Raw genomic sequence first — 24,003 nt, 5'->3', positions numbered from 1 at the left:
ACACACACACACACACACACACACACACACACACACACACACACACGTCAGTGCTCTGAAAGTGAAATACTCGACAAAACAACAATAACAGTAAGTAATAATTTGTTCTTCTTGTTGTTTAGTCATTTCAGTCACGTCCAACTCTTCATGATTCTTTTTTTGGGAGTCTTAGCAGAAATACTGAAGTGGTTTGCCATTTCATTCTCTAGATCACTTTACAGATGAGGAAACATGCAAACAGGGTTAAGTGCATAGCTAGTAAGTGTCTGACACCAGATTTGAACTCAGGAAGGTTAAGTCTTCCTGACTCCAGGCCTGGCACTCTATTCACTTTACCACCTACTTGCCTATTATTTACTATAGGCAAATCTTAACAATTTGACTTGTCACTCTATGGTCAATGGTGGTTTTGATAACTAAAGCAACTTTCCAAGATCACCATTTAATACTATGCCCAGTGAAAAGAGATGTTATAGCAGGGAAGGAATCCTCTATGGTAATTATTACATTTTATATATTTTTCTTTAAAAATGCTGTCTCAAAATTAGATTTTTTGTTTTGTTTTTGCAGTCCTATTTATGTATATCCTTTAGTGGTAAAGCTGTATTAAAAATATGAAAATAAAAAAATGATATAATTGGCATCACTATGCCAAATAATAGAAAGCTTAACAGGCTGTGGATATGCAATTTATGAAAGATTACTTAATACAGCTAGTTTGAGTATTTAAAGCAAATGCTTTAAGTATTTTATTCTGAAAGTGGAAAACTAAAGATTGATCCAGAGTATTTATTAACTGCTCTGCATATGAAACATTCCATCTCTCTCAACACTATACCTTAGCACAGGCTGTTTGTTGTCTACACTTCACACCAGACACTCTTCCTCCCCAACCCCCACCCTCCTCCTTCCTCATCTTTTCCTTTAAAGCTCAACTTAAGCACCACCATAAAGTCATTCAACGATTTCCCCTATTGTTAGTGAGTCTCATCCCATTACTGCGTATATATTTTATATTGATTTATCTATCTACCTGTTTTTGTAGAATGGGGGAAGCTCCTTGAAGGCACAGACTATTTCTCTGTTGCTTTTTTATTCCTAATACCTAGCATAGTACCTTGCACATACATGGTAGGTGCTTATTAAATAAAAGTTTAATATACGCAAACATACCAATTGAAAAGTCAGACAACTGCACTCAATTTTCTTGGAATTTCTTGACCCTCCCTCCATTACAAATACAAGCAAATCTGGCTTTCCAATTCTAGTGACTACAACAGGTTATCAAGTGACTCATTAGCTATTATAGGTGATTTACTTTTACTGGGAAAAACAACAGCTTTATTTTAAAAACAAAATACTAAGTCATTTCCCTCAACCTGGAAGGATACAAAAGACAAATGTTGAGTTTAAGCTAGTTATCTGGCTGTAATCCTTAACTGGAGAGTAGTAAAGAGCTCAGAACAGCAGGGCAAAATGGAAAATATTGATAACCTTCCAGGAAAAATTTGATTCTATGTCAGGTTTTTCTTTCTTTCTTCCCCCAAAATCTATAAAAACTTACAGAATCATCTTCCTCTTCTTCCTCATCTGCATGTCCATAGAAGTGCTGAAAATCTCCAGGCTTAGCAGGATCTCCTAGCTCATCTGTTTCTCCTTCTTCAGTCCCAACAAAGAATCTAGGGATGTTATTTACTATTTCAGGGATAGACATGGTCAGAAAAACTAAATGATCTACATGTGAACAGTAGTTAAGTTAGGATAGTGCATTCTCCCAATAGCTGGGTGACACAATGATTCTTTGCAGCTTGTTTCTGCTTACACAATCACTTGAAATTCTGATAAGAAAGTCAGCAGCCAAGTTGCTCTTTTGTTCCCAGATATCTCGTCTTCACTGTTGACTCAATTTCAAAAACACAAAATCATCAAGGTTTCCCTGAGTTGAAAGGACGTTCTTTTACCTAAGAAACAAGAATAGAAATAAAAGATTTATAATATTTAGTTTCTGGAAAAGCTATGACAGTGATATTTATGTTAGACCAGATACATGTAACATTTGTGAAATAAGTTCATTGTAAAGTTTATAATTCCTTTACTTTTATAAAAATTAGAAATAAACATTTTCTCTACTAATAAAATGAGTTTTACCTTTGGTAGGCTAACTACTAAAAACTCTAATTCCTTAACAGGAGCTGCCTAGAGGCAGCTAGGTGATACAGTGGAGAGAATGCTGGGTCTGGAGTCAGAAAGACCTGAATTAAATCTGACCTTAGACACTTCCTAGTTGTGTGACCCTGAGCAAATTGCTTAACTTCCCTGCCTCAGTTTCTCTAACTACAAAATGAGGATAATAACAGCACCTACTTCATAGGGTTGCTGTGAGGATTAAATGAAATATCTGTAAAAGCACTTAGCCAGGTAAATGTTTGTTTCCTTCTCTTTCCCCCTATAAGTTTTGCAGTCTCCTTGAATTCTTCCTATTCATTGTTTTTTACTATAACCTTCCATTTTTCATATATCATAATTAAGGTATCCAATCCCCAAATGACAGGAAACTTTTTCTTTTAGTCTTTTTGATGACATATATTTAATTAACTACTTGTATTTTGCCATTCAAACAGTAAAGAAAAGGAGATTTACTTAGCCAGAGGCAGGAGAAAGATAGTCACCCTGATATGATTCAGCAGGATTCAGCTCCCGTGTCTGAGTTGCCCATCATAATTTACTAGTCAAGCACTGGAGAATGCCTGGAGCTTTTCATGGCTATTTTATACTCAAGCAGCTAGGAAGTGATATCAAAAGCCAGAGCCTTCAGTACCCTGTACCAATTAAGTCTAGAGGATAATTTCAAACTAGTCCAACTCACATGAGGGCAGGGGTTAGAATACCATTCCTAACATAAGAGATAAAGGGGAACTTAGAGGTCATTTAGTTCAACCTTTTTCACTTCACATAAGGATTGAGGCCAAAAAAGATAAAAAGACTTGACCAAGGTCACAAAGGTTATCAGTGGCAGAGCTGGGATTCAAACCTATGTTCTGACTCCAAAAACAATCATTCTTTCTACCATACTACATTGTTGAATGACCTCCAAATAGTTAATTTGCACCACTTCATTAAATTTGATGTTAGACTGTGTAGGTTATCATTACTTTCCCAGGTCTTTCAATCTATGTTCTCAAAGAAAGTTAGTGATCTTACACTTTAAGATGCTTCCAACACCCCAATATTCTTGCTCCAAATTCCTTCATCTGTAGGTTAATAATACTAGTAAAAATTGCCTTAATGTCTTAATGACCACTACATATTAAAAAGAAATATATAAAAGTAGTATGGTACAATGGAAAGAATAATGAACTTGGGAGTCATGAACCCAGGCTCTGAATTCATGACTCCCGTGTTCATACACACACATACACATATGCATGTATGTGCACATCATACATAAATATGTACATATACACATATAAATAATAGATTTAATAGATTACTTTCCAGCATTCCTCCTGAAAAAATGGAATTTTTATAGAACCTATGAAATGAAAACATAGCAGAAAAGAGAAATATAGGAAGATAAATTAGTAGCAATTTAAAATAGGTAAAGGGTTATCAATACTTACATTCTAAAAAGGTACAAGAGATCTTTGCTTATTCAGTGTTCCATTGTTTTGAAGGCTCAAAAAACAAAGAGACAAACTTGGGGCCCGGCTATGGTTTAATGCAGTTTTGTTTTAAGAGAGTAAAGAAAAAGAAGAGGGGGGGAAAAGGAATACAAACTAGGGGAAAAAACAAGAAAAAAGTAGGAGGGTCTCACTAATCAAAATTGGGGCATATCAGAAATGTACAGGAACACAGAAATGGAAGGAAAAGAAGACATCTCCTCAAACCATCTGCCAAGACACAGACATATCTTTTTTGGAAAAATACTTTATTTTTTCCCCAATTATACATAAAAACAGTTTTTGACATTTTTTTTTTTTAATTTTGAGTTTCAAATTCCTTCCCTTCCCTTCCCTTGCCATAAGATGGTAAGCAATTTGATATAGGCTATACATATTCAATCATGGGAAACATTTCCATATTAGTCATTCTGTGAAAAAAAATACAGACAACACCCCCCCCCCCAAAGTGAAAAATAGTATGCTTTGCTCCACATTCAGACTCCATCAGTTCTTTCTCTGGAGGTGGATAGCATTTTTCATCACAAGTCCTTTGAAATTGTCTTTAATCACTGTATTGTTGAGAATAGCTAAGCCATTCACAGTTGATCATAGTACAACATCACATAGGCATATGTTATTTGAACACAACAAAGCACTCTTTACAGAATCAAAGAAAGACCTGGAGAGATATTTGAAAGATTAATTGCTTAGGGGTGATCTGTGCCAAAATACTAAAAATGGCATTTCCAGATGCAATAGGTTGCTTTGTAGACCAAAACCAAAAACAACTTAACCAGCCCCACTTCATTTGTGGTAACAAAAGATCAGGAATGTCAAGTAAAAATGAAATGAAAAAAGTGGGAAAGTAGTACCAGGTCTTAAACTATTTAAATGTGCAATAATCATTAAAAAGCAATAATCATCAAAACCATTTGACAATGGTTTAAAAAAGATTTAAAAATAATTGATCAATGAAACAGGTTAGGTATAAAAAAATCCAAAAGCAAATGAACACCTGAAAAATCTAATAATTCTAGTTATTGGGGCAAGCATTTGAAAAACACTTATAAAATCTGTTGGAAATGACAAAAAGCAGTAGGACAGAAATTAAAGTTATACAAGAATTTCACACCATATACCTCAAGAAAGCCCAAATGGACACAAACCTAGATTTTTAAAAAGTTTGGGCTATTCCCAAATAGATAAGTGGTCAAAGAACATAAATGGGCAGTTTTCAAAAAGTAAGGCAAATGTTAACAAAGCAAATTAAACTTAGAAGTGGTTCATGTGTACATTTTCCCTGAGTCAGTTGTTAAACTTTTAGTCACACCATTTTAAAGCCCTTCTCAGCTTGACTCCAATCTACCTTTACAGGTTTATTATTCATTTCTCCCCTTCACACATTCTCTGCTCCAATTAAATTGATCTTATTGTTGTTCATCTCACACAACAATGTATCTCACATTTCCATGCCCTTGCACTGCTGACCATTCCCTATAGCATATACTACTTACCACTGCCTCTTAGGTTTCCTAGATTCCCTCAAAGCTCATCTGAAATGCCATCCTCTCTCTCACCAACTGTTAGCACTCTCCCCCACCTCATTACCTTGTATTTATTTTGTGCATGCTTATATGTATATATGTTGAATTTCCATTGGTATGTGAGTTCTGTAAGGGTTAGAACTCCTTTTTCTCTTTCTTTCTTCATTTTTCAGTCATGTCCTGCTCTTTGTGACCCCATTTGGGATTTTCTTGGCAGATACTGGAGTGGTTTGTCATTTCTTTCTCCAGCTCATTTGACAGATGAGAAAACTGAGGCAAATGGGATTGAGTGACTCACCCATCGCCCAGGGTTCCACAGCTAGTTTGAGGCCAGATTTGAACTCCAGTCCAGCACTCTATACACTGCACCACCTAGCTGCCCTTCGCTTTACTATGCATTAAAAGGAATTTGTTTTTCTTTTCTTTTCCAGTGGGGTGAGGTAAGGGAGGGAGAAATAATAGGCTTTATTATTATTATTTTTTAAATGGAGAGGTTGAAGGGGTTGCTACAGCTATAGAATGTCCCATTCACTTTCAGATGAGGTCACTATATTTTTTAGTTTTGCCCAATTTGTTCTACTTCGTTAAGAAAGATCTCTTACAGAGCGAGGGTAATCTGTAAATGTTTATATTATAAAAACAAAACACATCAATGACTTTAAAAAAAGTAAGGCAAATTATCAATGAACTCTAAAAAAAAAATGAAGTTAGAATTAGGAGGCCATTAACTTGGGGAAAAAAATCTCCATAGCAATTTACTTTGATAAAGGTTTGGCATCCAAGATGCATGTGATATAAATATGTAAGTATAAGAGTCATTGCCCAAATAAAAGTAGTCAGGGGATATGAAAAGTCACTTTTAAATGCACAAATGCAAGTTGTCATCAACTACATGAAAGAATATACTGAATCACTAGTAGTAAGAGAATTTCAAATTAAACAACTATAAGGTTCCATCTCATACTCATCTGACTCGCAAAGATGAAAAAAGATGGTGCTAGAGAGAAAGGCACATTAATAGGAGGCATCATAGTACAGCAAAAAGCAAACTGGTCCTAGAGTTAGAGGATCCAGGTTCACATTCCTCCTCCGACATTTACTATATGATCTTGCACAAGTCACCTAATATCCTTGGACCTTGGATTCCTCAAAAAAAAAAGGTTGGATTATATAGTCTAGGGTCCTTTCATGATCTATATCTATGATTTTCCAAACACAGTGTTGGCAGTTCAGGAGATACAAAAAAGGGAGATTTTCTTACTACTGTATTATATTAAATACACACTTAAAACAAATCACATAACAGAAGTGCCTGGTTTTATACACAACCCTCTTTTTTTGTTCTCTGTATACTGAAATTGTGTTAGCTGATGATGAAGTCAATAATTTAAAAAAATTATTAATAGTGGTTCAACAATCATATCTACCAGTTTTTTCAGTACCCAAGGATATTAACTTTATTAATGACTTTTATTCTCTGATCTCTAGTCCAAAGGTCATTCACTTTGGAAGAGAAAACAAAAGTAGACTAAGAATTAAATTATATCAGTTAAGATCATCTCATCCCACCCTAGCAGTTTTCCTATCCTTTCTTTGTTCCTTCTCTTTTCTTCAATATAGCTTTAAAACCAGTTTTTCTAGTGCTTGGCTTTCCTTTACAGTCTGAACTCATTTTGAGCTTTAGCATTCCTGAAAGTACTTTTACAGTACTGTAACTTGTTTGTATATTCATTCTCTTTTTACTTTATCGTGCTTTCGTCTTCTTTACAGAGTTTAAAAATATAAATTGGAAGACAAGTTCCCTGGGCACCCACAGAAGCAACTCTGCTTTTTCTTCTTCAATATCACTGCCCTTCTTCTGAGTCTGCTCTCCCAGAATATAGGATACAAATCGCTTTTCCTGGTGTTCATTTTTTCTATCACAAACTCAACGTTTAGTGTGCACTGTTTCCCCCAAGGCTCCCAAATTTCAACCCCAGCAATCAGTTCTCCCTTATTAGCAAGAAAACAGATGCAGAACAGAATTTCCCTATGTTTGTTCATTCATCTTCGGAATAATGGAAATATCCTTAAGGCAAGGCAAAGCAAGAAATTATTGGCTGCTTTTTGGGAAAGAGAGTGCTCCAGTATAATCTGGATAACTGAAGTCTCCCATCTTTGCAATATCCAACTTCCATGCCAGACTTTGTCTCTAGAACTAATCTATTCCCCCCACCTTTTTTTTGGGGAGGGGGGGATTCAGACAGTTTGCCAAATGCCCCTATCACAACAATCCACTATTTCTACTTTCATTGATCTTCATCCAAATGCTTTTCACAATACTTTCTCACAGGTTCTTGAACTGGCTCTCATAATCATGCTTTAATATAAAATACCGCCCCCTTTTAACCTATCCTGTGTCTTCTGAATTAAGTATATCTATCCAGAGCCAAATTACAGTCATGGGGCTAACCCTATCAACTCTGAATAACAGCTATGAAGTCAAATTAGCCTCTTTGCACTAGGACCTGACCAGTAGCTTATGGCTATTTATAGGGTGGTGCCTTTGTGTACTGACATTTAAAGTCATGGATTTTACTACTAGCTTCTTTGGATTCTATCTCCTATGAACATCTGGGTGTCACAACTTTTTTTTTCTTTATACATTGTAACTACTCTCTAGGATATCTTTCTTATAATATATGCAGTTTTCTTTTCACTCCCATCCTTTTCAGTTATGATTACAAAGTTTCTTTCACATTATCTCCTGAACAAATAAACCATCTTTGTTTAAATAGTCATTTACTTCAGCCTACAGAGAAATATGGCTAACTCCCTGCAACTAGATTTTCTTCTGACTTATTGTTATATGAAAGGGAAAGCCAATGTTTGTCTAAACTCATCACTGCCCTCAAATATTTTATTCTGTACTTGATGTTTTACTCGGTGAAGGAAGCTGACACAATACCAGGTCCATTCCCTCTAAAAAACTATAGTCTGAAATAGATAACTGATATAGTGAAATATTTCAGAGAGTATACAGAAACATATCATTGTAGATACATAATATGCAATTCTGAACTTATTCACAGGTTGTGTTCCAGAAGTTTGCTTATAAATTAGTCTTCTAAAATTCTGAATCCTTTTTTCACGGAAATAATGACTCTATCCTTTCCCTATGCATTTCAAAAATTTATCTCATATATTGTCTTGCTAAGGCCAAAGTTTTTCCACTAACAAATAAAAGTATTTAGCTGCCAATATTCTAAAAAAGGTACCAGCAGCCCCATCAAAATACAACAAACATTCATTCTGATTTGGGTTATCTTGAGACAACACAATTGGTTTACTATCCAATCTAATAATGACTTTATAGTGGGGCTCCCACATGGGTTAGGGAGATATTTTTAGACAGAAGGCCTTTTTAGCATCACCTTTATCATACCATATGGGTGGCCTCCAATTATTCCTAGGCATAATTTCTGCTATAAGAAGAGCAATTTACAAGCCAAAATACAATCAGCATAATTTGGATGGTCACTCTCCTGGCTGTTCCTTGCGTAAGGAATTTACTCTACCCTTCACTCTGGTGTAACCAAGTAAGAGAAGGTAGTTCAGTTCAGTAGAAAATGGGTTAGATTCAGAGTCCAAAAATCCGGGCTCAAATTCTGACTCTAAAATTTACTGTCTGACTTTGAGCAAGCTGCTTGAATCCCCTGGGCCTGGTTTCCTTGTCTGTGAAGTAATGGCAATAGATTCTAAAATCTCATCTGGCTCTAAGCCAATAAACTCTATGATAAAGCTGAGATATTCCCAGACTCCCTTGATTTTTTCCTATTTTGAAAAGAAGGCAGCAGAGCATAGCAGCTAGTGTTAAGCTTGGCATCAGGAAAACTTAAACTTAATTCCACTTCAGATCCTTAGTAGCTATGAGATTCTAGGCAAGTCACTTCTCTGACCCTGAGTTTCCTATCTGTAAAAATAGGGATAATATTAGCACTTGTCTAACACGGTTGTTGTGAGGATCAAATGATATGAATATAGTCTTTTGCAAACCTTAAAGTGTTATATAAACATGTTTTGCATGACTTCACATGTATAACTGATATCATACCATCTGTCTTCTCAATGGGTAAAAACTATAATTTTTAAAAAAAGAATGTTAAAAAAATAAATAAAAATTTTAAAAAGAATGTTACATAAACACCAGCTACATAACAGCAAAGGCCTTATGCTTGAACTGATAATCTCTAAGTTTACTTCTAGCTATAAAATTCTTTTAATTCTATGTTTGAATGTTTAAATATAATGTAACAATCATGTAAACAAAGCATTTATTAAGTACTAAGTGACAAATACTTAGTATAATGCAATTACTAAATGAAACAAGTCTTTGTCCTCAAAGAGCTAAATCCTATCAGGGAAAACAACAAAAGGAATTATAAGAAAATACAAAGTATAACAAGGAAAAAGTATACATAAATTACATTAAAACAATGGGAGCAAGTAGAGGGAAGATGGCATGAAATGACTCATGTAGGAAACAGTATTTGAATCTAGCTCTGAAGGAAGCTAGGGCTCCCACTTCTAAAATGCCTCCCACTTATTTATAAAAAAAGTGGAGGCAAGAAAGGAATGTGTTCCAAACATGGAAGCTTGAATCAAGGCACGAAAACATGTGATTTACTACACTATTTGAGAAATATCAAATGGAACAGTTTGGCTGGAATGTAGCATGCATAAAGGTGAATTTGTGTTTGGAAAGGTAGGCCAGAGTCAGATTATGAAGGTCATACCAAGCAAATGATGCTGTATTTTATCCTAAGGATAATGGGACACACTGGAGCTTCTTGAGTGGGAGACTGACATGGTTCAATCTGTCCTTTAGGATTATCAGTATGGAGGATAGATTGGAGAAGGGAGAGAGTGGATAAAGGGGGACAATTAGAAATCAGTCACAGTAGTTTAGATGGAAATCACTGAGGGCCTGGATTAGGATGTTTGTGATGTGAAAAAAGAAGAGTAAACAGATGCAAATATTAAAATGAGAAAATAAATTAAGAAGCCAAAAAACAAATTATAAAACATCTTAAAAATTAAACGGACAGACAAACCCAGGAACTATATGAACATAATTACAAAACACTTTGCACACAAATAAAGTCAGATCTAAATAACTGGAAAAACATCAGTTGCTCATGGGTAGACCAAGCTAATATAATAAAAATGACAATTCTACCTAAGCTTATTTACGTATTCAGTGCCATACCAAACTAACAAACATTTTATAGAGCCAATAAAAATAATAAAAAGATTCATTTGGAATAACAAAAGGTTCAGAATAACAAGGGAACTAATGAAAAGAAATGCAGGGGAAAGTGGCCTACCCAGTCCAGATCTTAAAATTGTATTATAAAACAGCAAACATCAAAACTACTTGGTACTGGTTAAGACATAGAGTGGTGGATCAGGGGAATATGTTAGGTATGCAAGATATAGTAGTCAATGACTATAGTAATCCGCTATTTGATAAACCCAGAGACTCCAGCTTCTGGGATAAGAACTCACTCTTTGACAAAAACTGCTGGGAAAACTGGAAAAGAGTATGGCAGAAACTAGGCATAGACCAAAAGTTCACACTATGTATCAAAATTAAGTCAAAATGGACTCATAATTTAGATATAAAGACTGATACTATAAGCAAACTGGGAGAGCAAGGAATAGTTTACCTGTCAGATTTATGGAGAACAGAAGAATTCATGACCAAACAGGAGACAGAGAACCTTACAAAATGCAAAATGGATAATTTTGATGACATTAAATTGAAAAGTTTTTGCACACACAAAGCCAATGCAACCAAGATTAGAAGCAAAGTAAAAAATTGGGAAAGATTTCTATAACCAGTGTCTCTGGTAAGGGCCTCATTTCTAAAATATATAGAGAACTGAATCAAATTTATAAGAATACAAGTCATTCACCAATTGATAAATGGTCAAAGGATATGAACAGTCAGTTTTCAAATGAAGAAACTAAAGCCATCTACAGTCATATGAAAAAATGCTCTAAATCACTATTGATGAGAGAAATGCAAATCAAAACAACTCTGGGGTACCACATCACACCTATCAGATTGGCCAACAAGACAAAACAGGAAAATGATAAATGTTGGAAAAGATGTGGGAAAACTGGAACACTAATGCATTGTTGGTGGAGTTGTGAAATGATCCAACCATTTTGGAGAGCAATTTGGAATTACGCCCAAAGGGCTATAAAAATGTACATACCCTTTGACCCAACAATAGCACTTCTAGGGCTGTATCCCAAAGAGATCATAAAAATGGGAAAAAGACCCATATGTACAAAAATATTCATAGCAGCTCTTTTTGTGGTGACAAAGAATTGGAAATTGAAAGGATGCCCATCAATTGGGGAATAGCTGAACAAGTTGTGGTATATGAATGTGATGGAATACTATTGTGCTATAGGAAATGATGAGCAGGTGGACTTTAGAAAAACCTTTAAAGATTTGTATGGACTGATGCTGAGCGAAGTGAGCAGAACCAGCAGAACATAGTACACAGTAACAGCCATGTTGCACAATGACTAACCTTGATAGACTTAGCCCTTCTCAGCAATGCAACGATCTAAGACATCTCCAAAGGTCTCATGATGGAAAATGCTATCCACATCCAAAGAAAGAACTATGGAGTTTGAATGCAGACTGAAGCATACTATTTGCTATTTTTTTTCTTCTGTTTCATTTTGTCTCCTCTTTCTGATGGTTTTTGCTATTGGTTCTAATTCTTTCTTACAACATCACTAATGTGAAAATATGTCTAATAGGAATGTATATGTACAGCCTATATCAGATTGCAAGCCATCTTGGGGAGGGAGGTGGAGAAAAATTTAAAACTCAAAAGCTTATAGAAGTGATTGTTAATGAATCAAAATAAATTAATAAAGAAAAAAATAACAGGATAGGAAAAATGAAAATGAAAGGAATATACAACTAAAAACAAAACTTGGAGGGTTTTTAAAAAGACTAACAAAATTAACTAAACCATTAAACTGATCAAAAAAGAGGTAAGAAAATAAAATTATTAAAATTTAATAAACAAAGCTCCTTTTCCCCATTGACAATTATACAAACATTAGTTACAGTAATGAGAAAAAAAAGTATAAACATTGGCTAAAAGGCGACAAAAGGATCACAATTTGCAAATGAGATATATACTTTGAGACCTCAGAAAATCAGTAAAGAAATAGATTCAGTTTCATATCAAATTAGTAAAGCGGTGCTTTTGAAAAGTAGAGGAAATATCAAAATTCATTTGGAAGAACAAAAAGGCCTAGAAAATTAAAGTAAATAATGAGAAAAAGTGCAGATCAAGAGTATGTATAGCATTATCAAACTTCATTATAAAGCATAGTAATCAAAACTATACAGTACTGGTTAAATAACAGAAGAAGCATGACATAGTAAGCAGACAGCTGATCTTAGAGCCAGGAAGACCTGGGTTCAAGTCTTGCTTATGAACCTGAGAAACTCTATTAACTTCTCAGTGTCCTGTCCAATTTCCTACATCCCTAAATTACAGAGCATACACCAAACTGCATTAAATGAAGATGTTTCCTTATGCGAAAGTTTCTTATACCAATGAAATCACAAGGCAAGTCTCTAAAATCACAAAGTCAGTCTTTTTATTACCTAAAAATAGAAAGGGAGACCAACGGAACAAAAAAGAAGCAATAAAAGTAGTAGCCTAGTGTTAGATAAACCCAAGAACATATATTACTTGGTGAACCACTCCCTGTCTGACAAGAATCAGTAGGAAAATTAAAAATCAGTTTGGTGGAAATTACACATTTGCCACAGTCTGTTTTAAAAAGATACATGTCAAGGGGTAGCTAGGTGGCACAGTGGATAGGGTACTGGGCCTGAAGTCAGGAGGACTTTAGTTCAAATTCGGCCTCAGACCAACATTTGACACATACTAGCTATGTGACCTTGGGCAAGTCACTTAACCCCAACTGCCTAAAAAATAAAAAAAGGCATATTCCAAAAAAAGATACACGTCAAAATAGAAAAAGTCATCCCATTTAAAAACAACAACAAAGCAAAACATTAAAAGAGAACCAGATCAGGTTCCTTTTGCAATGACGGCTTGGTAGAGAATCCTTAATCCAATGAGGGGCATAAAAGATAAAATATATAAATTCTGACTCCAAAAAGCTGAAAGGCTTTCAAAAAATAAAAACAATGATAATACAATTAGAATTAATAAATGAAAAAACTTTTATAAACTATTATGTTTGAAGGATAGAGATTCAAATAGAAAAAGTGAAAGTCCTCCTTGTTTTCAAGACGCTCCTAATTTAATCACTGAAAACACTTTTAAGAAAGTTCAACTTCAGAGCAGACAGAAAGGCTGTGAAGTCCTAAGAGTGAAATGGCAGGGCCTAGGGGGTCATAAGGTTACATCATTAGATCAGATGACCGGGAGTCTAGAGTGTAGAGAGGAAGGGCAGGTGGTAAGCCAGAATTGATGGCTCCCATTTCATCTATGGAATCTGAGAAGGTAAGCACTTGGGAAGGGTAGTCAGGGGTGGGGGGGTTATCTCCCTATACAGTGGGACTTCTCACCTCCCAAATTTCCTTGGATGGATTCTGGGTGGTTTGAGGTTGGTAATTAAAGATCTGCAATCAAATATTACAGATAAAAACCCGATCTCCACAACATACAGGAAATTGACACAAATACATATATATAACATCAAGAGTTATTCCTCATTGGATAAGTGATCAAAGGATATCAACAAACTATTTTTGAAAGAAAGTTATAAATTATAAATGACTTCATGAAACCATGTTCCAAAATACTAACAATAAAAGAAATAATAATGAAAACTATGAGGTTTCACCTCCCACTACGCAAACTGGCAGATTAAAGAAAGGAATAGCCAATATTACAACTGTGCAAAGAAAAGTGAAACACTAAAGATTTCAATTAAAAGAAAATGCAATAAAAGAGCCTAAGAGCATATAAATTAACAGAAGACCATAAAACAAGAATGAGTACCAAATCCTTAAGGGAATTACAAGCCTCTCAATAAATACTGAAAACTAAATAAAGGTGAACCAATATCTCATGAAATAAAGAATCCTGTGTAATAATACCAAAAATCCTTAGAACAAGAAATTCCAGAATAGTTCAAAAGAGGAAATAAATCTGGAAGAGAAGAAACTAAGAAGGAAGGGATATCATAATTTGTAGCTCTTAGTGAAGAAATGGAAAACCCAAATTAGGAAAGAAAAAATTTAACTTCACAATGGAGATTTTCACCAAAGAAGCTTGACTATACTGATTTGTTACAAGCATATTTCCCCCCTTCTCTTAATTGAGGTGGGAGAGGAAATGTAATGGAAGATGGGGAAAGGACCATTGTAACTTTCTTTTTTTAATGTATGAAAGACAACAAAAGCAAGTTCAGAAAGAAGCTCAATCAGGACAATTTTGAAAGTAATGTGTAGAATATTATGTACACTGAACAAAAACAAAATACTATGAAATGGAGATTTATGATTTTCTATAGAATCTTCTCTGTCTTATAGTGTATACGAAAATCCTGGTTTTGATTTTTAAGGTCAGGATTGGAAAAAAAAAAAAAACTTTTAAAATATGCCATAAATCTTTAGCTCTAAATTCTCCAACAGTTTGTTCAGATCATCATTTTTTCACTTTGTCTATCTTAGATTTACCCAACCCCAAAAGTAGAACATTAAAGTCTCTTATCACTGTAAGTGATATCTTTTTTTTGCAGTTTGGTTCATTTTTCCTTTGTGATTTAGATATTTTATATGGGTGTTACTTTGCTGTCTATGCTTTCTTCCTGCATAATATATTTATTTCCTTATTAGTACTGTGAATTTTTACTTGTCTGAGTATGACTGCAATTCATGCTTTTTTTACATTCAACTTAAGCACAGTAAATTTTTTCCCAGCCTCTCACTTTTATTCTTTGTGTTTACTTCATCGTAAACAAAGACTGGGTTTTGTTTTTCTTATATAGCCTGCCCTAATTGTTCCATTGGACAGTTTAGTCCTTTCACATTTAAAGTTGTGTAATTCAGGTTTAGGGGAAGGTAGGTCCATTCCTCCCTCTCTCCTACAAGGGGCTTCCAGGATCACATTCACCTTCACTGGCTGTTATTCTGGATAATACACCCTTTGGAAACCGTATTCCAAGATTTCTTGTTTGTAACAGAAATTGCCAGATCTCTTGTGATCCTGAATGTAGTTCTTTGGTAATTCAATTACTTCTTTCTGGATGCTTATAGCATATCTTCTTTGATGTGAGAGCTCTGAACTTTTACTATGACAGTCTTAATGACTTTTTTCTTTGGGGAGTTCCTTTTAGCAAATGGTTAGTGAATTTTTTGCATCTTTACTTTGCCCTTTGGTTTTTAAAAGATCCGGACATTTTTCATTTGATTTGTTTAGCATTTAAAAAAAAAATCTTGGTTTTCAGGGAGTCCAATAATTCTAAAACTATCATGCTTTGATCTGTTTTCTAATTCAGTTGTTTTTAATATCAGACATATTACATTTTATTCTTTTTTGAATCATTTGATTTTGTTCTAATATTTTTTGCTATCTCATGAAGTCTACTCTAGTTTTCAGTGGGCCTATTTCTTGGGTAAAGCTTATTACATTCTTGGAGCCAAGATGGTGGAATAAGAAGTTGCTCTCACCCTCCCTTATTGACCTCTGAAAGCCCAGAAAATATCACCCCAGGGAAAACCCTGGAACAGCTGAATCAGCAGAAAGACCAGGTGCAACAGTCTTGTAGCCCAGGAAGCTTGAGGGATTAAAGGGAAAGGCCCCTCTCTCCCTTGAAAAGGGGGAGCAGTACAGAATGGGAGGTGCCCCAGCAAGCCAACAGAAAGCCCCACCTTAGCATACCAGGGGAAGCTCCTGAACCAAGGTGGTGGAGCAGGCAAGCACCAACACCAGGACCCCCAAATGCCTCCATACAGGCAGGGAACCTGCAGAAACCTGCTCGGAAAACCACCATGTTCTCCAGAAGCCAAATCTCCCGGTACCTCAACACAACTCTGGGAAGCACAAGTCCAAGAGGTAAAGCTCCAGGCTGAAAAACATGCTCTAGCAGAGAAATATTCCTGTGCAAGGCATGGGTGAGCAGGCATTCTCCCAGGGGCCAGACTCACCATCTCCACCCCTAGAGCTCCAGTGTTGCTGATTCCAGCCCAACAGCAGGTAAGCTGCCAGAACCCTACAGCCTCCAACTACCAGCACCTGAGGCCCCAGCACACAAAGCCAGCGACCAGGCCCTTGGCTCCCAGCACAAGAAACTTGGGTCAGTGGCCCCTCTCCAGCAGGAAAACTCAATTTTTTTTAAAAAATCAGGAAATAAGCAAACGCCCATGAGCAAAAAGAAACGAACAATGACCATAGATTCTTATCATGGGGACAGGGAAGATCAAGGCATAAATTCAGAAAAGGACAATATTGTCAATACACCCACATCTGAAACCTCAAAGGGGAACATGAACTGGTCTCAAGCCCAAAAAGCCTTCTCGAAAGAGCTCAAGAAGGATTTTAAAAGTCAAATATGAAAGGTAGAAGAAAAATTGGGAAAAGAAATAAGAGGTATGGCAAGAGACAGTCAATAGCTTGGAAAAGGAAGGAAAAAAAATAACTGGAGAAAACAAGTCCTTAAAAAATACAATTTGGCCAACTGGAAAAAAAAATACACTGAAGAAAACATTAAAAATGCAGAATTGGTTTGTGCAAAAACTTTTCAATTTAATGTAATCAAAATCATCTATTTTGCTTTTTGTAATGTTCTCTATCTCCTGTTTGGTCATGAATTATTCTGTTCTCCATAGATCTGACAGGTAAACTATCCCTTGCTCTCCCAGTTTGCTTATAGTATCAGACTTTATATCTAAATCATGTACCCATTTTGACTTTATTTTGGTATATGGTGTGAGATTTTGGTCTATACCTAGTTTCTGCCATACTCTTTTCCAGTTTTCCCAGCAGTTTTTTTTCAAAGTCCAGAAGCTGGGGTCTTTGGGTTTATCAAATAATAGATTACTATAGTCACTGACTACTGTGTCGTGCATATTTAGCCTATTCCACTGATGCACCACTCTATTTCTTAGCCAGTACCAAGCAGTTTTGATGATTGCTGCTCTATAATACAATTTAAGATCTGGACTGGGTAGGCCACCTTCCCCTGCATTTCTTTTCATTAGTTCTCTTGATATTTTGGACCTTTTGTTCTTTCAAATGAATCTTATTATTTTTTCTAACTCTTTAATTTTTTTGGTAGTTTGATTGGTACGGCACTGAATAAGTAAATTAGCTTAGGTAGAATTGTCATTTTTATTACATGAGCTTGTCCTACCCATGAGTAACTGATGTTTTTCCAATTATTTGGATCTGACTTTATTTGTGTGAAAAGTGTTTTGTAATTGTGTTCATAGAGTTCCTGGGTTTGTTTCGGGAGGTAGACTCCTAAATATTTTATAATGTCTACAGTAAGTTTAAATGGAATTTCTCTTTCTATCTCTTGCTGTTGGACTTTGTTGGTAATACGTAGAAATGTCGATGATGTCTGTGGGTTTATTTTATAGCCTGCAACTTTGCTAAAGTTGTTTATTATTTCAAGTAGTTTTTTACTTGATTCTCTGGGATTCTCTAAGTATATCATATCATCTGCAAAGAGTGATAGCTTTGCTTCTTCTTTGCCTATTATAATACCTTCAATGTCTTTTTCTTCTCTTATTGCTAAAGCTAACGTTACCAGTATGATGATGAATAATAGTGGTGATAATGAAAGAAGGTAGAAAATTAGGAAAGAATTTTTAGAACCAGTCTCTCTGATAAGGGCCTCATTTCTAAAATACACAGAGAATTAAGTAAAATTTATAAGAATACAAGTAATTCCCCAATTGATAAATTGTCAAAGGATATGAACAGACAGTTCTCAGATGAAGAAATTAAAGCCATCTGCAGTCATATGAAAAAATGCTCTAAATCACTACTGATTAGAGAAATGAAAATCAAAACAACTCTGAGGTACCACATCACACCTATCAGAATGGCCAATATGACAAAACAGGAAAATGATAAACATTGGAGATGATGTGGGAAAATTGGAACACTAATGCATTGTTGGTGGAGTTGTGAAATGATCCAACCATTTTGGAGAGCAATTTGGAACTATGCCCAAAGAGCTATAAAAATGTGAATACCCTTTGACCCAGCAATAGCACTTCTAGGGCTATATTCCAAAGAGATCATACAAACAGGAAAAGGACCTACATGTACAAAAATATTCATAGCAGCTCTTTTTGCAGTAGCAAAGAATTGGAAATTGAGAGGATGCCCATCAATTGGGGAATAGCTGAGCAAGCTGTGGAATATGAATGTGATGGAATACTGTTGTGCTATAAGAAATGATGAACAGGTTGACTTCAGAAAAACCTGGAAAGACTTGTATGGTCTGATGCTGAGTGAAGTGAGCAGAACCAAGAGAACGTTGTACACAATAACAGTTGTGTGATGACTAATATTGATAAACTTAACCCCTCCTGGCAATACAAGGATCTAAGACATCTCCAAAGCCTTGTGATGGAAAATGCTATCCACATCCAAAGAAAGAACTATGGAAGTCAAATTGCTATTTTTTTTCTCTTCTGTTGAGTTTTGTTTCTTTTTTCCGATGATTCCTCCTATTGGTTTTAATTTTTACTTACAACATCACTAATGTGAAAATATGTTTAATATGATTGTAAATGTATAGCCTATATCAGATTGTAAGCCATCTTGGGGTGGGTGGTGGGGAGGAAGGGGGAGACAAATTTTAAACTCAAAAGTATATGGAGGTGATTATTGATAAATCAAAATAAATTAATAAAAAAAATAAAATAAATGCAGAATTGGCCAAATGGAAAAGGAGGCACAAAAATTCACTGAGAACTCCTTAAAAAGTAAAATGGACCAAATCGAAAAGGAGGTACAAAATCTAATAGAAGAAAACAATTCATTAAAAATTAGAATGGGACAAGTAGAAGCTAATGACTCTATGAGAGATCAAAAATCAGTCAAACAGAAACAAAAGAATGAAAAAATAGAAGAAAACATAAATACCTCATTGGTTAAACAACTAAGCTAGAAAACAGATCCAGGAGAGATAATTTAAAAATTATTGATCTACCTGAAAACCATGATGAAAAAGAAGAGCCTGGACAGCATCTTCCAGGAAATCATCAAAGAAAACTGTCCTGAAGTCCTAGAACCAGAGGGTAAAATAGTCATTGAAAGAATCCACCAATCACCTTCTGAAAGAGATCCGAAATTGAAAATGCCAAGGAATATAGTAGCTTTTTGTTCAGTTCTAGGATAGAAGTCACTTACTATATTTCTTATTGGATTTCTTGATAATTTTTTGGTCTGATGAAAACTTGAGTTTTGTTTGAGTAGGCAGGTGAGATCTAAGCAATCTGCCTTTCATTCAGGCTGCCATCTTGGATGGAAGTCCTATGGCCTCTTTTGACTAGAACCATTAAAGAATATAGTTATTTCTCAGTCATGGCACTTCAACAAAAATATGCTATGAATTAAAGTGCAGAGAAATTTTAAATATATGTAAAAAACCCAGAAATACTAAGTATATCATTTACAGAAAATAATAACAATAATCACTTCAAGGAGCCCAAATAAAGACAAAGACCTAAATGGAGATTCATTGCCTAAACAAGTCACAGAAACAATAACTATGTGAAAGACTAATAAATCTCTTTCAGTTTGTCACACACGACGACCAAAGCAGAAAGAATAAGCACATCAAAAGTCTGCAGCCATGCCATGTGTAATCCATCTTGTACAACAACAGTGCCCAAAAATAAGGCAATCAAGAAATTCATCATGTGTAAAACTATACAAGTCTCAACCTTTAGGAAGTCTCTGACTGCTTGTACTTACTGCCCAAACTGTATGTGAAATGACATTATTGTGTGAGCTACACAATCTACAGAAAGGTGATGAGGAACCAGTCCATGAGATAAGAAAATATTACATTTCCATACCACTTCCGACTATCAAGTGCCACCCTCATTCCCTCTTCAAAGTCCATGTAAAGAGCTGTCTGTCCATCAAGACTCCTGACCTCCTGAATCCCTCAGACGTAAATAAAATGGCTAGTCTACCCTTAAAAAAAAAAAAAGACAATGACAACAAAGAGACAAAGTTTCTGGGACATAGATAAAATAGTACTCAGAGGATAAATTATATTCTAAAAACAGGCTTTAACAAAATACAAAAGCTGAAGATTAATAAACAGAATTGCAATTTAAAAATCTGAAAGCCAACAAACTCAAAATAGTGTAGAAGAGGAAATATTAAAATCTGAGAAGCTGATAAATTGGAAACCCAGAAAGCTATAAAACTAACAAAATTAATAAACATTTAATCAACCTCATTAAAAAGAGAAATACTAAATTAATCAAATTTTAAAAAACCAAACAAGGTAAAATCAGAGAATAAAATCTCATCAGAATCTAATATAAACAGTTAGATGCAAAACTTGAGAACTCAAAAGAAATAGGTCATCTATAAAAATATAAGATATCCAAATTAACTGAACCCCTAAAAGATATCTTAACCTAGTCTCAGAACAATGAAATCAATCTACAATTGTCAAAAATCAAAGTCTGCCTGGAGACAAAGTGGGCCAGATTTAATATATATTTATCCTTTCCTTAGGTGGGCCAGTTGATGTATATTGAATGGTATAGCCATCTATATTATGTAAACACTTTAAACTTTAAGGGTTCTTTCAGTAGAAAGGAGAGAGGAAAACTTTCAACATTTTTCTCTTGCCTCCTCTTCTTGTACCCTAAGCTTGATGGCTTTAGCACATCCTACATTGTTCTCCTTTGATCACCTATTGATATTACTAGAACTAAAACGCCAGTGGAAGGAGTAAAGCAGTTTGTCTTCCCTAAAGGTAGCGTTAAGTAAGAAATAAAAGGGAAGCAGTTTTACTTAGGATCTAAAGGATTTTAAGTGCTACAAAGGATCTTAGTGATCATCTAGTCCAGAGGTTCCCAAAAGGCCTACTGCCCCCTTTAAAAAAAAATTACTCAGTGCCCCCCTGGAAATCTTTAACCCTTTCACGATTTAAAAAAATGCATTATTTCAAAAAAAATAAAATTTTTAAAAAATGACACATCTTAAATTTAATAATTTATTGTAAATTTGCAGGTTTTCCCCTGCATTGAAATTTTGATGACACAATATTCTGTCATGTAACCATATCATACTGTATTATAAACAAGTTATTACACGCATATATTCCTGCCAACACAGATGGACTATACGTTTGCCTGTTAAGACTTGTTGATGGACTTGATCACTGATAGGTCATAACTTGCATTTTGTGTATTCATGTGGAAAATAGTGTAATCACTATGACTTTAACTCTGTTACACTACAAATGAAACAAGTATGAACGGTTTTTCAAAATTTTCTTATCTTCTCTTCTTTCCTTACGGTTCCATAGCCCCCTTATTTTTATTTAACACTCCCCAATTGCACCCAAGGCTACCATGACCCCCTGGATCATTCCAGCGCCCTCCAAGGGGCAGCATCACCCACTTTAGAAACTTCTGACCTAGTCCAACCCCCTCTCATTTTTGTGTTGCACACTTTTTGTTCTAAAACCATTACTGTGCCTATTTTTTTAAATTTTGCATTAATCTTTTCCAATTATAATACATAATATTATATAGTATAATATATGGTACATAATATACAGCACGTAATATAAAAATAGTATATAATAGACTGCATTTTAGATAATTACAAAGCATTATACAATTTGATCTTCACAACAACCCTATAAGGTTAGTAGTCAAAGTTTCCTTATCTTCAGTTTAAAGATGAAATCATTGAAGTTCATTCAGGAAGTTAAATGACTTCCTAAGTAAGTCAACAAGCACTCATTTTAGTACCTATTACGTTGGAGATACTATAATAAGCACTGGAGATACAAAGATATGCAAGAGATAGTCCCTGCTCTCAAGTTCACAAGTCTAAAAGAGGTGACAACATGAAAACAACTACGTGTGAACAAGAAATAGATATAGGAAGTACAGAGATACAGGATATATACATGCCTATATATCTGGTATCTCTATCTGCTATATCTATTCTATATCTGTATATCTATGTATCCTTTATCTATATCTACATTACATATATAGAATGGACTGGAATGGGGAAAGACTTGAGGCTGGGAGACCAATTAGCAGGCTACTGAAATAGTCCAGGTGATGAGGATGACATAAAGGTTGTAAACCTGGGTCACTTTGAGGATCAGATATTACCCTTGACAAAAAAGGCAATGCAATCAAGAGATTGTTAGTAACTTTGGTGAGAGCAGTTTTGGTTAAATAATGAGGTTGGAAGCCACTCTGCTGAAAGTTCAGAAGAGAGTAAAAGCAGAGGCATCAATTCTGGACAGCTAAAATCAAGCTTGCCATGAGGAGGTATGTGATGATAGCTAGTAAGGATGGACAGATCAAATGAGGGCTGTGAATGAGGGAGACATGGGCATGTTTTTAAACAGTCAGTAGACAGGGAGACATTGAAATGAGACAGTGGAGATGAGGGAGCAATCTACTGGAGAAGATGGGATGGAATGGAATCATTTGTATTTATAGAGAGGGTTTGCTGTTGTGTTGAGTGGGACATTCAGTCAATTAGGGATTGTCTTGTTGCAGTAAGAGCCCATTTAAAATTATGTTGTAATGGAGATAGTTAGCATGGACCTCCAGCCCAAGGTTACAACACAGATAAAGTTCAAATATTTACAACTGGAAAGGCCCATTTAGAGATCAATTAGTCTAATCTCCTCACTTTACAGATGAAATTGAGGCCCATTTATGAAGAACATGGTACACATTTTAAGGTAGCAATAATTCTTTTCTCCTCCAGGTAAATTTTGTAGCCACATTATTGTTTACAAATATGAATTGACTGTTGAGCTATTACTTCAAGAAAAACTGATATGAAAATATTCCATGCCAAATGATTTCATCTCCTTTTAGACAAGGTTATAAGACTGGTAGATGGGGATCCAATAGGAATAATTTAGCAGAGCACAGAGCATAGATTTATAGCGAGAAGGCACCTCAAAAGTCATTATAGGGATTTTAGCACCAAAATCTTTCATGTCATTTTTTGTGGTGGGGGTTGGGTTTCCTCATTTTTCTCAGGCTGAAGGTGCTGAGAGGCATTAGCCAAATCAATTTCAGTACTGATTAGCATTAGCTTACTTAGCTTCTGCTCTTGCTTAGGCAGCCAGGAGCTCAGCATATTGCTGCTGGATTTAGTGATGACACCCACTTGGCTTCAGTCTTACTGCAGTTCAGATTTTCTGAACCAAGTAATAAACCAGCTCCATCACTTTCAGCATCAAGGACTCAGGTTATGTGCCACTACACCCAGCCTACCATATATTTAAAAGGAAAAACTGCTCACTATCTATAACATTACTGGGATACAGTGTCATCTAGAGGAGGGCATGTTTGCAAGAAGATAGGAGTGGGAAAGAGGTTTAATAAGAAGAGGATTTTGATAACAAATAAGAGTTTAAGAGGGCATAATATAAGGGTAAGGCGAAGTCTACATATATATAAGCTAAACTAACTATAATTAAGTCAATATAAGAAGGTAGGTCATCATTATAATGGTCTTCAATCTAGCTGTCACATAAGAATG

The 24,003-nt window shown here is 35.2% G+C and overlaps 1 protein-coding gene across 11 annotated transcripts in view; it reads right to left on the bottom strand.

The window, feature by feature from the left end:
- PPIP5K2 (diphosphoinositol pentakisphosphate kinase 2) overlaps positions 1–24,003 on the bottom strand; it is a 113,451-nt gene that overhangs the window by 86,121 nt on the left and 3,327 nt on the right. For 10 of the 11 annotated variants that reach the window (XM_027869170.1, XM_027869161.1, XM_027869164.1 and 7 more), the window contains exon 2: positions 1,565–1,961. In XM_027869170.1, coding sequence (XP_027724971.1) covers positions 1,565–1,714 — 150 coding nt within the window. In that variant the 5' untranslated portion in view covers positions 1,715–1,961. Of the gene's footprint in view, positions 1–1,564; positions 1,962–19,435; positions 19,482–24,003 lie in introns of those variants that run through there. The other variant, XM_027869162.1, reaches the window with a different exon arrangement.

The sequence above is a fragment of the Vombatus ursinus genome, unplaced genomic scaffold (assembly GCF_900497805.2).
Source record: "Vombatus ursinus unplaced genomic scaffold, bare-nosed wombat genome assembly UNPS02014792.1, whole genome shotgun sequence".
Lineage (NCBI taxonomy): Eukaryota > Metazoa > Chordata > Mammalia > Diprotodontia > Vombatidae > Vombatus > Vombatus ursinus.
Note: the sequence above shows the minus strand (reverse complement) of the source record. Positions and strands in the feature narration are given on the sequence as shown.